This window comes from Cheilinus undulatus, linkage group 10 (assembly GCF_018320785.1).
Source record: "Cheilinus undulatus linkage group 10, ASM1832078v1, whole genome shotgun sequence".
NCBI lineage: Eukaryota > Metazoa > Chordata > Actinopteri > Labriformes > Labridae > Cheilinus > Cheilinus undulatus.
Genome location: NC_054874.1, coordinates 35,062,335 through 35,075,753, shown reverse-complemented (window position 1 = coordinate 35,075,753; position 13,419 = coordinate 35,062,335). Strand labels below are relative to the sequence as shown.

The window sequence follows — 13,419 nt, the reverse complement described above, 5'->3', positions numbered from 1 at the left end:
ACACATGAAAGAGTGAACAGACACCAGTGCCCATACTTCTGTGATAATTATGTGGATTGTGGATTATTGGTGCAGTTTTGACAAAGTTATTATCTTTTGAATTAATCCTTAGGTGAAAACAGACCTCTGCAATCGCCTGCAAGGAGAACACCTGGCCGCCTGCTTAAAAATATCCATAAATAGACCTGATCCTGAGGACTTCCCATATGAAAAGGCTTTGGAATCTTGTTTTAGGAAGCCCATAAAAGAAAATGCACCCACCCCCCCACAAATAGATTCTGGTCCTGTGGGAAACACTGAGTACCCATGAGCTTAAGCTGCCATTTCTAAACTTAAAAAGCAAATACCCAATCCTTTTTTACTGCAACAGATACTAGAAACAGGCTTCATTGACCTAGAATTCCAAAGTGGATTATTCTAAACTGCTAAATGCCTTAAATGTTACTAAACTTTCAAATATCACACGTCAGATCACTTTAAATGGCTCACAAACAGAAACTTAAACTCTGGTTAGACTGATTTCATAAAAATGCCTCATCCTTTACAGAGTTTTAATTTAACACAAATCTTAGAATAGTTTAAACCATCAGTCACCTAACACCAGAGATGACTGTTATAAAAGCACTAGATGAGCAAAAGCTGGGGGAAAATTACAAGATCGCTGTGCCAATTTTTGGTCAGATTCCCCCATTCTGACTAAAGACACTATAAGATAGTTCAAAAGTTCATCCAGACAAGTTTTTTAACAGTGCGTTTTTTTAAAACCCCCAATCTTCTTTGAAGACAATCAGCAACTCCAACTTGACATCGTAAACATTAAACATGCTCATGCTATCGGGGGGGCTCACAGAAAACAGCCTGGACCAAAATTGCTGCCTCAATGGATGTAGCAGGTAGCTATCAGCTAGCACCAGTTAGCTTGTTTACTCAGAAGCTGCGTTTGACCGCCCAATTTTTGGAGTTTTCAGAGTTGAGTCTCTGGGTATCAGTGAATGATTCGTCCATGTGTCATGTACTGCTGGAGCATCATGCCAGTGTAGCTTACGTCCATGTAGGAGATGCACAGACTCTGCCTACACAGTGTTCGGTTCTCTGGCTTCTGATGGTGATGTCAGCCAGATTTAAATACAGATTAGTCTTGGGAACAAGAAAATGCATGTTTGGCATTCATCCAACAGTACAGAATTGGCAGCCTGAATGTGTCAGGTCATGTGACAAACAACAAATGTCCTTGCAACGAGACCATTTTGTTGCACACATTGCCATATGAAAATAATGTATCATTCAGCCCGAGTAAAGCACAATATAGTGAACTTACCAACAGACTTAGAGTTAGTCACCTTAAGTGTGTTAAAACAGGTCAGTAATTTTGCATTAAGTGTAACTTAGTAGTGCTCAGTAGTAGTCAGCTCAGTATTAAGTGTATTTAGTGTACTTTAATGTAAAATGGGACCATTTAAAGCACGTGTGCTCCCCCCCAGTGAGGTAACTCATTTCAGTAGTGTAACTGATTGACAGAGATGATTCCCTGATCAACTGGGCTAAATCTATTCAATCCCCAGGCCACTGCTTTTCGAAAAATGCCACAACTGTAAGATTACAAAGTATGAAGATGAAAGGAAACAGATATAAGAAATTATCTTATATGCTTAACATGATGAGGTGAAATAAGTTGTTTCTAAAGTCAGAATTACAGCCATTTTGATGCCAGTTCTGTTAGTCAGTTTAAGATATAATGTCAAATTTTCAGAGCAGACGCCTAGTGTATGTTGCACTTCAGCATCAGTCTCAAAAACCAAAACAAAGCTGGTCCTCAGCACATCGCTTCCTTTCCTCCTCTACCCCTTCCCTCAGTGTTCAGACTGAGTGCAGATATTTGTAGGGCTGATCTATATACACATATGCGGCCAAAAATGATTTGAATCTCATTGCTCGAAAGTATCTTAGACCAAACATTTGTCTCTGTCACTTTCTCTCTTCCCTTAAATGATACATAACATAATGGCAAGGCTAAAGGTAGTAGAGTTCTCATTAAAAAGTGTAAAACAAGAAATATAAGCAGGAGGAAGCTCTGTCTTTTCAGTGTGAATAGAGAGCTTCTTCACTCTTGAAGAAGTAAAAAAACACGAAATCATTAAAATCACTGCTGGATGATACATTAAGTCATGTTATGTTTGACATTTGCTGTGTACATGTTTAAAATGCCACGTTTTACCTGTAAAGGCAATCTCCATTTTGTGTAAGCATCAAGCAAATGAACAAAGATGTATTTTCCATTCCATTTTAGTCGATCTGTGAAAAATTGCCCTCCTTATCCTCAAAATTAAAAAGACTAAACTGACTTGCAGAACCATGAATGACAAATAAAGCTCCTTAACCTTAACACTACTTTCTACATAAGTGTGTTATTAACATCTGTTTTCAGTGATTCCTGTATGAATGAATTACACCTAAAACAGTCATTAGCAGGCCACCCACCCTCTTTCCTGTTTTTAAATCCTGACTTTAAACTGTTTTCTTGTCTGCATCATAACCTAATGAATGCACAATGCACCTCTGTATCTTCCACCCTTCATGTGCCAATGAAAGCATGGAAAACTACACAAAGTCCACATGGACCTGTGACCCCTGTGACCCCATTTCTCCTCCTAATCTCGTAATCTCTAGTGGAACAGCCGCCCCTGTGATCATTGGCAGGTCTAGCACGTTGCATACCTTCCTCCAGAAGCACTCAGGGGGTAGGGGGTGTATTTGTGAGAATATCTGCAGGTAATCCGCATCTCCTGCTAATATTTGCAGGCAGATTTTTCTTATAAGACCTGAGTCTGTGTTTATGGGTGGGCTAGGTGAGCATGGGAGCATGGCCTACTAAGAAAAAATGAATGCAGACAAACCCTGAGGTGATCGGTCTGATAGGGAAGCTGAGATGCATCTTGAGGCGTGGAGTTATACAACCATGGTAACTGCCAGCAAATCACAGTCTAATGGAAATACTGTGGTACCAACAAAGTCCATTTTGGTGTAATAGAACAAACTTATAAAGCTGTTTATTTATTGGTTTGAAGACAGGGTGCAGCTACAGTTTTATTATGATAAGCCTCAGTCTATTTGCTTAACAGGAAGGACGGCATTGATTGAACTAACTGTAAACATAGCAGTATATTAGATACACACAATAAATCCTCTAGTTTTATAACAAATCACAGCATTTACAACCTATTTGGTGCAATCATACTGAATTTATTTGCTTTTTTCAAATGTTAACTTGAGTAAATATTGTATTTTTCTTGGTAGAGTGCCTTAACCACATATCAGATGTAGGCAATCTAAACACTAATGCTACTTTTACTATTCTACTACTATAGCTGCTGCAGAAACGTCACCCAGAGCTTCATGTTAGTTCAAAAGGGAGGATCTAAACATCACTTTTTATGTTATTTTTTCTGCTGATCCATTGGATATGGCCACTATCCCTTCACTCTTACAGTATGACGTTTCTTCTCAGTGAATGGATTCCTTTTACAAATTCCTGACTAATATCAAAATTAGGGCTGTCAATGTAATTCAGGTCCATATTTAGCGTATTATTATATATTTTTAATTGCAATCAATCACATGCTTTATTGTCTCTACCAGCATGATTTGGTTCACTGCCACAGTGATGTAAAATAAATCCACCACTGGTTTAAGTTCATTTCTTTTAAAACCACACAGACAGCACAGTGGAAAAGCTAAAAGTTATCTGCACCTTGTGTTGTCAAATGTAATTTCAAAAAGGGGAGATAAGTTGCGATTACCTAGAGATATTCTGACATAAATAGTGATTTCAAATTTGAATTGTTTCACAGCCCTCATCCAAATTGGAGGGCTTACCATGGCCATGGAGTTGTAACCCACGTTACACATGGATAGGATTAGAGCCAGAGGACAACTCAAGCCTAGAAGGACAGCAGGACATGGTAAAATTTTAACCAATTAGTTAATTAATTTTATTTCAAAATAGCAGATTTCCTGTTGAGATTTCACCATAACAATAACAGATTTTTTTCAAGTTGTAGTTGTTCAAACTGAGTATGCTGCAGTTTTAATACTCTTAGCACTGTCTGCTAACCTTGCATAGCAAATGGATTCTCCAGCTCCCATCTGAACAGTTTTGGCCCAGTTAGAAAGTGACAGTACCAATCAGCATTGAGGGGCAGTACTTTCAGGTGCGGCAGAGTTGTGATGTATGCAAACTGCGAGAAGATGTCAGTTCCTGGCGGAAGAGATTAGCGTTGTTGCTGCTAAAGCGTAAGTTTATCAGAACTTGATGACATTTCTTTGTTTAATGAAGAACAAAGAATAGCATTGAGTTGTTTTCTTTTCGAAAACGACAAAGTTGTGTACTGACATGTCTACAGTCGACACATTTCGAAGCTCTAAATGGAATTTACTCCTCGGTAGGGGCTACGACGTCACGCATTTAGTTGCTCTGATTGGCCTGTAAAGATGTGACGTTCATCCAATCACCCTCCCAGTTTTATTTTTCAAAGGCCTTTGCCTCTGACCGTTCCCAAACACTGTCTATGAGTGGTTAACCAGATGGATGTGTGAAACAAATCCTTCTGGCGTGTCAGGTTAACTGTCTGCAGCACTGAGTATCATCACAGGCCTTAAACTGAACATTGAGTAAGATAATTCAATACATAAAATAATGTTATGTAGTCTTTAAAAAATGATTAAATCTTCATGTTTTTTTCATGAAATGCGCCAATAAGAGAAGCAATTTTGCTTTAAGTGAGTAACCAATGTTTGGGATATTTTAGTGATGGTGCCATGACTTTGTCCAACTGAGCATACTCTAACTCTGTACTTTAAATCCACATATTATGTCAGTAAACCCTGTAGCTGAGCATCTGATCTTGATTTTAATAAAACTGGACAACAGAACAAAAATAGAGCTAGGTTTTCAGTCATAAATGTTGGATAGTCAACAGGTTATTTTCTGGAATGTTCCAAAAGCAGAGCCTTTTTTGCTTTAATCGTGTGAATAAATGGTTCTCAACCTGTCTAACCTCTGGAACCAGTGTCAACTCCTTAATGAGAAATAGAAACCGATATTTTTCAACCAATCACATGATGTTAATGAAAAATACTGCATGTACCTCAGATGACACAGAACAAATGACAGCACAAAGGGACAAAATCAGTGCATTGTAACTTAAATTCAATCTATTGGCTGCCCAGTTGGAAATAGTGAAGCTTTTCTTCCTTTATTATCGGTATGTTGTAAATGATCAAGAACATCATGAGGAAATGATCCTGGTATCCTAAAATACAAAAAGTTTCCTGTAAAATAATTAGGAGAGAAGTTTTTCTCACAAGGAAATAGCTGAAGCAGCTAAAGATTGTGGTTGTGGTCAGGGAAAATGGTGTTTGCTTTCAACCTTATTTCATTAGCACAACTGCAGATGTCATTTGTAGCAATGCTTTTACTTATTAACCATGAAATCTAATCGCCATGTGGTGAACACATGTAAAATGTCGTGCTATACATGTTATTGTAACCCAACCTTCACTGGTGGAGGAAGGAAATGTTAACATTATTTATGACCACAAAACTTTTAATTTACACTTTAGAGTTCAAACCCATTCTGTGAACCTTTTTCAGACTTTTGTCTCAATCAGTTACAGTGACAGATGGTTACCCCGCATAGTGCCGGCTCCATGGGAGAAAAGCCCCCTGTGATATCTTATGGAGTCATCAGCAGCCGCTTGCCAAGTTTAATACGGCTGGGGACCGTAACTCTCCAGGCAACTACTACTAAACATGCCAGACAGGTCTGGCTCTCTCCCCTGCCTCAGATCGATATCAAATTGTCTCACAGAGCATCAGCAATCAAGCGTGCCAGAACGGTGAGCAGTGCAGTCAAAGGTTACAGACGGCCGAGCCAGCCTCACCCTCAGCCAATGTGTGACCGCTGTTTTAAAGAGTTCTTTGACAGTTTAACATCCCCTCCTCCGCCTTCCTTCACCCTGCTCTCTCCTCTCCCTCCCTCCCTCTTGTTTTCCTTTCTCAGCCGTCCTGATTAAACCTGGAGATCCCGGCGGGAGGCTCTGATTTCCCAACCCTCACTGTTACTGTAGTGAAGTCAGCACTGCATGTCCTCACACAAGGCCAGTCAAAGCCAGCGGCTGTGGAGGATGCAGTAATGAATGAAGTTTGAGCAGTGCAACATCTGCAGGACATACAGACATGCTGTGACTTTGAACTGTACCCTGTGAGGTCCTGCTGACTTTTTAAGTTGTCTCAAAAATCTTGGCCAATCTGTCTGTCCAAGACTTTTATAACACTTAATCCATACTTAAAAGCCTTTAAAGATCAGTTATAAGCCATTCATAGGAAGAACTTCTAAGCTGACAAGTTTTGAATATAATCCTCTAGAACAGCAATGTATTCTTTTAAACTATTCATAAATCAAGAAGACTCCTGATGGACTTTACTTTTTTATACAGAGACATAGTACATCTAACTTATTGGTTTGGACAGAATGGGTTATAAGGAGGAAAAAGGCTTTTAAATGGGTCTTCCTGATTATTATAAGACCTTGGGATGTCGCAATACTAGATTTTAAATGAACCAATGTCAAAATCTATTTCAACACCACAGCAAGAACAATAAAAGTCCTGGGCACACAATATCTTATAATGTCTTGTAATTTGTTTCATTGGTGTTGGCCATTGGCTTTAGCATTATATATAAGCCCTGATTTTCAAAATCGGTGCATCTCTACTTTTAGCCAGATGCTTCTACTGTCAAATCTATAGTTTATACGTTTAATTTTCTTTGTCTCTTATATTCTCAAACTAATTAAGACAATAACTCATACCTGGCTTCCAGAACAGAATTAAAGGAAATCTGGACTGACTTATTAAAATGAATTATAAAGGAGGCGCAAAGCCATTAAATGGGTCTCCCTAAAAAAATGCTCTGTACAAGTTTAAAACACACATAAAGTACCTTCTAGGGAGGGTATCAGTCAAAAAGTGGTCCCTTAGCACAGCTATGAATCGGTCAATGATAAAGCTACTACTTACAGCTTACAAATATGACTTTCATACAAAAATGTTGATATCAAAACCTCATATTTTACTGCCTTTAAGGATCATATAGGCAAAAGCACTGTTAGGGTCTAGGTCCCTGAACAGGCACCAAGAATCTCAGGATAGGCACCAGGCTCTGTGTGCCCTGAGGCTCTAACAATTACCTCCAATTTCCACATACAGTGAACGGGCCGCGAACCACTGGCAAATCGTATTGTGGAGCACATTTCTCCCTCTCTAGTCCATCAGAGCATTTCTCCAGCTGGCGCTCCAGACTGGCAGCAGCGCGTGCCTGGACGCCTCCACTCCGCTTCGTTCAAGATACGTTGCAGGTCTATTTTCAGCACCAGCTGCTGCCAAACCGCGTCAATACCCGTCGATCAGAAAGCTCCAGAAGAGGAAGTCACAAGCGTAGAATGTCCACTTCTTTCAAAATACAACACAATGCACGGACTCCCGGTTGTAAATCATCACTATATCAACATTACGTCTCATCCTGCAGCGAGAGCAAAAGGTCACAGAGAGATCAGTGAGTCACAGAGCTACAATGGCGCCATTGACGAGGAAAAGTTAACTTTTGAGGACATTTAGCCAAAGAATTTTACAGAAAACCACAGATCCTTTAAGCAAACATTACCCTTTTAACTTCCTAATGTACTCACCCAATGGAGGTAGCAATAATACTGAGGGCTTATACCGGAAAGGATGATAAATTAACCCCAAAAGGTAAAACAGGCCGCTGTTGACATACAACTCCTGCATGAACACGCAGTTCTCCCGTGATCTATGCCCTTTGATCAGGGCTGTGCGCCACAGCACAACGCTCTAGACTCGCTTACAGTGGGCGAGGTTGCTCTCCTTCGGTCGGACCAAATCCACGGCGAATGATAACTAAAATCATGATACCACACTTGCTCGACTGATTGTTTAAATGTCTGTGGATAAAACTGAAAATGCACATTCCTAACTCGAAAATATCTGGCTACTCAGGCCATGTTTACATGAAAACAATCCACTAAAAACAGTACAAATATTCTTTTTCTACAGAGCTGTGAGGTGTAAATATACAAAAATGGCTGACAGTGTTGTTGGTGTGAAATGAGCAGCGTACATCAAATTCGGGAGTCCGTTCATTGTTGTTGTCATCCATGTGCTTAAGCATGGAAGCATAATGTAACCTGACACACCAGATAGATTTGTTTCACATATCCATCTGATAAACCACTCACAGACAGCGTTTGGGAAAGGGCAGAGCCTTTGAATAAAAACTCAGAAGGTGATTGGATGAACGTTCTGTCTGTCACATCTTTACTGGCCAATCAGAGCAACAAAACATGTGACGCAGCCACAACCGAGCTGCGAGCCTACCAAACGAGTAAATTCCATATAGAACTGCATATTGCGAATCATGGTGACTGTAGACACGTCAGCACACAACTTTGTCATTTTTTAAAAGATAACAACTCAATGCTGTTCTTTGTTTAACAAAGAAATGTCATCAGGTTCTGATAAAACTGGCACTTTAGCAGCATCCACGCTAATCTCTTCCACCATAATTGCACTGGCCTCTTATTACTGCTTGCTTAAGTCACGACTCTACCGCGCCCGAAAGTACTGCCCATTGTCGCTGATTGGTCCTGTCACTTTCTAACCAGGCCCAAATGGTTCAGATGGGAGCTTTGCAAGATGGATTGCCAGTGAGAAACACAGGAGCGGGCAGATCCATCTGCTTTGCAAGGTTAGGTATAATGCATACGTGTGAATATTTTTCAGAAGAACATCAAATGACCAGTTTATGCCCCTTTCAGACTGGGTTTGTATTTGCTGCATGAAAGCTGTGGTTCATGTCAGTCTTTCCTCATAAATTTTACCTTGATAAATCTCCTGAATAGTGACTTCCTTCATTGCAGAGCCCAATTGGACCAGGAAATTTCTCACAATAAAAGCTTTCTTTATGTTTGAGGTTTGTGTCTTCACAGAAATGCCAAACCAGGTTTTACCTTGAAAAGCACACACTGGAAGTGTAACTGTGCCATTTATCTTGTCTGTTAGATATTTTACCAGTGTGGACATACATATCTGCTAAAACAAGGTAAATAAAAATGGCTCTCTATTTATCATTTTCTTGCTGAGAGATTCACACTGCTCACAAAAAAGTAGGCAAGCTTTACTCTCTAGATTGGTGCATCCCAAAGTGTGGGCTGAGCCCATTGGTGGGCCACAGAGGCACTGTAGGTGGGCAGCAATAGGTCATTTACCCTAAATAAAAAACAGAACTATTCTAAAAAAGCATGTTGTTATCTCAAGTCTCAGAAGTAAGAGAGTCAGAATGTTTAACGTATTTCACATTTTTGTCATTGATTGTATCTGATGTATGGAACTGGTGTCACAGTTTAGCTGGTGTTAGATAAACTGGTGACACTCCATTAAGCATTTAAAGGGATACTACAGTAATTTAGAAGCTGGGTCGTGTGAGGTACCTAGCTGTAGAAGTGGCCTAACCCTCAGTGATTTTAACGAGTATTGCTCCTTTAAGAAGGACTCACTGGTTGTACCGGCTAGGAAGCTAGGCTATACAGCGTAACAGATGGGTACAGTATCTCTGCAGAATCGAGCAAGTTTTGGGTAAAAATGAGCCACAAAACAATGTCAGCTCAAACATATGCACTATTGAAAACTTTCGAAGATATTATTTATGCCCAGAAAGCCTCTGTGCTTTTGTCAGTATTTTGCAATGCAGGCTTTGGCTACCAGTTACAGGCTCTTGCAAGAGCAATGCTCACTGAAATTACTGGAGGCTAATGCTACTTCTACTGCTTGCTACCTCATACAGCCCAACTTTAAAAATACTGAAATGGCTCTTTAACTATGTTGCTTACTTACCAAATTTGAGAATTCATAAGTGTCTTTTGAGACATTAATGCTACTAGGTAAGAGTTTTCTGTGCCACAAAATACATTTACAGAGACAATTATTAAGAAAAGGAGGAGGTTTAATCAGGAGCAGAGGACTAATGTTTCGATGTGCGTTTTGACTGATGAAGACGCAGTGCGTGTCAAAACGTTAGTCCTCTGCTCCTGATTAAACGGCATCAAGTGATCTGAGTGCTCCAGTTTCTTCCTTGGATTGACCAGGTAGATCCATTGAAACACCCATGTATGTCGCTGGTCTTTTCTGTGAGCACCAACCTCCATCCGTGGAGGGGCTGAAGTGCAAGAGACTCTCCTCTGTTGTACAGAAATTTTGGTGGGCCCCATAAGATTTTCAGGTGTCAAACTGGCAGAGGTGCCAAAAGTATTCACATTCATTACTCAGGTAGAAGTATAGATACTAGGGTTTAAAAAGACTTCTGTAGAAGTTGAAGTATCAACTCAAGCTTTTTACTCAAGTAAAAGTATAAAAATACTGGTTTCAAAACTATTTAAAGTATAAAAGTAAAAGTCATGTAAAAGGTAAAAATTCCATTAAGGACAAAAGCTTAGGCCGCGCCACAGGGGCCAATTCCATTCTACCATTCCATTTCATCCCACCATTCCATTCCATTATACTTTCCATTCCATTCTACCATTCCATTTCATTCCACCATTCCTTTCCATTATACTTTCCATTCCATTTCATCCCACCATTCCATTCCATTATACTTCCCATTCCATTCCATTCTACAATTCCATTTCATTCCACCATTCCATTCCATTATACTTCCCATTCCATTCCATTCTACAATTCCATTTCATTCCACCATTCCTTTCCATTATACATTCCATTCCATTCTACCATTTCATTCCATTATACACTACATTTCATTCTATTCTACCATTCCATTTCATCCCACCATTCCATTCCATTATACTTCCCATTCCATTCCATTCCATTCTATTCTAGCATTCCATTCTACCATTCCATTCCATTATACTTCCCATTCCATTCTACCATTTCATTCCATTATACACTACATTTCATTCTATTCTACCATTCCATTCCATTCTATTCTAGCATTCCATTCTACCATTCCATTCCATTATACATTCCATTCCATTCCACCATAGTGCACTACCCCGCCTCCCCCAAAAAACATTTTTCTAAAGGCCATAATGACTATAATGTTACATTAAAATGTTAATGTAAAAAAAATTGGGATGCACCTGTTTCAGCCACATTTATGCCCACTGAAAATGAACACACTTTAGTACACTGCAGATACATTCAAGAACCATATACAGTATGTGTACTACCAACCTCCTTGCTGGTGCTTGGTTGGGAGACATTCCAGTTCTCTTGAGTCTCTGCCACGGACATCTTCATACTGGGCTACATACATCTGCTATTTCCGTGATGGAGTGTGATGTGATTTGTCATGTTCAAAGGTGCAATGGATCATGTACAAACCAATAGGGTGTCAGAATTGTATTATGTTTATAGTTCTCATCCAACTACAATCAAATTATCTCTATCCGGATGGTGCGATTTATCTGGATTTGGGTTTTTTATTTGTGTTTTTTTTGAACGATGCCTAGCCGGAATGAAAACAACCTGAAATGAAATAGGAGTAATGAGGCTATTTTTAAAATGTAAGGAGTAGAACGTACAGATAATTGCGTGAAAATGTGAGGAGTAGAAGTAAAAAGTCAGCTGAAAAATAATTACTCCAGTGAAGTATAGATACCCAAAATTTCTATTTAAGTAAGGTAATGAAGTATTTGTAATTGGTTACTTGACACCTCACGCCTCAGTATACTGACATTTGGGAAAGGCAAGCAGCGTTAGTTCCCAGTAAAGACATATATCAGGTGACTGAGATGCAGCACTCACACAGACTTGACTTTTTGATACACACAAAATAAAAAGGAAGCTTTGACACAGACGTTATGCAGCCACCATGCACCCAGTCTCAAATAGTTGTTGCACAATGACAGAGACAGTGCTGTTTGTAAAAATGTGCACTCTAGAACCAGCTATCAAAACTTTAGGCTTCTAAAATGCCCTCGTTGTGTACAGACAACAGCAACAAAAGGTTACTATTCTTGGCAGAACTTGCTGTTGTGTAAACAGGGCCTAAGTTAGCTACAATAAAGTGCAGGGTAATTTTGACATCAGTGTATCAATTTTGCACATGGTGCCTGGAAGCTTGGCTTCATGAAATACAACCAAAGGAGGCTTCAAAGACAAAGTTTTGAATCCACTGGACTAAAGCATGCACTTTTTGTGCAAAATCAATCAGAGGTGGACAACTTTATTGAAAAAAAGTAATTTAAGCCAACATTTCAAAGCCAATCCATAAAATTATGATACTGAATCAAAGTGTATTAAAATGACTGCATTGTGAATAAACTATAAGAAGCTTTGGATTCAAATTTGTTAAGAAAAGCAACAGTTGCAGTTTTATCAAGCACATCTAGGAAATTCAGTTTTTATATTCAGGTTGGAAAGAGGGCACTGTGCTCCCCCTACATGCGCCTTTAACAGACTCTACAACAATTAACAGTTAACTAACCAGCATGAAATCACTGAGGTTCGACTTTTTGACTCAGGATAGAAACACCATCAACTTAAACTCTTCATGAATTTTACATTAGACATTCAAGAAAGTTCATTTCTGAGTGTGATAGCGCAGCTCAGTCAGTGCATTTGAGAGGGAAAGCAAATTACATCGCCCGGAGCCACTGCTGCTGCATGAATAGAGCCTTTTTTATGATCACAGGGAAAAGTTCTCCCAGGGGACCTGGAATTTCAGAGGGTTTTCCCCCTTAAACATACACGGGTGTACACTTTAAAGGTAAAAGGTAATTTTGCACTTCCTACCCTGGATAGTGTACTTTTAACTGAATGAAACGCTCTCATTCATAGCGGTTTAAACCAAAGCAAGATGTGGAGTCAAAATGTATGGGGATAAGCATGTTTCAGTGTGAGAAATGACCAAGTTCGTATGAAATGCAATAACTTCAGTAAATGTTCCAGACTCACCGTTCTGCTCCTTCACACTTGGAAGGTGAAACTTGCTGACATGACTTGATTCAGCCTTCGTGCCATAGTGTTGGAGAAGCGATGCAAGCAGGAGTAATAATGGAAGGATCATTTGGATGGAGTGGTGGTGGCGATAACAAAGCGCTGAGGACGGGATGGTTTTGTATCACCACACACATGCGTCGTTGACGGGACAGCGGTGCTGTTTGGGGCACATTTGGAGAGGATACACGCAGGGTAGAATCCACATAATCTTGTTCATTAGTCTTTCTTGGGAAAAAGTTAGATGGATCGCTCCCTAAATCGATTTAAATCCACTTCCAGACCCGCAGCGTCTGCGCAAAGTTAGCGCGCACCTGTTGGCTCTCAGAAAGT

The 13,419-nt window shown here is 39.7% G+C and overlaps 1 protein-coding gene across 1 annotated transcript in view; it reads right to left on the bottom strand.

Annotated features, from left to right (window-relative positions):
• Positions 1 to 13,419, bottom strand: part of pdgfc (platelet derived growth factor c) — a 123,106-nt gene that overhangs the window by 97,495 nt on the left and 12,192 nt on the right. The window contains exon 3 of the mRNA XM_041797239.1: positions 13,045 to 13,212. Within this exon, the coding sequence (XP_041653173.1) occupies positions 13,045 to 13,212 (168 nt within the window). The remainder of the gene's footprint in view (positions 1 to 13,044; positions 13,213 to 13,419) is intronic.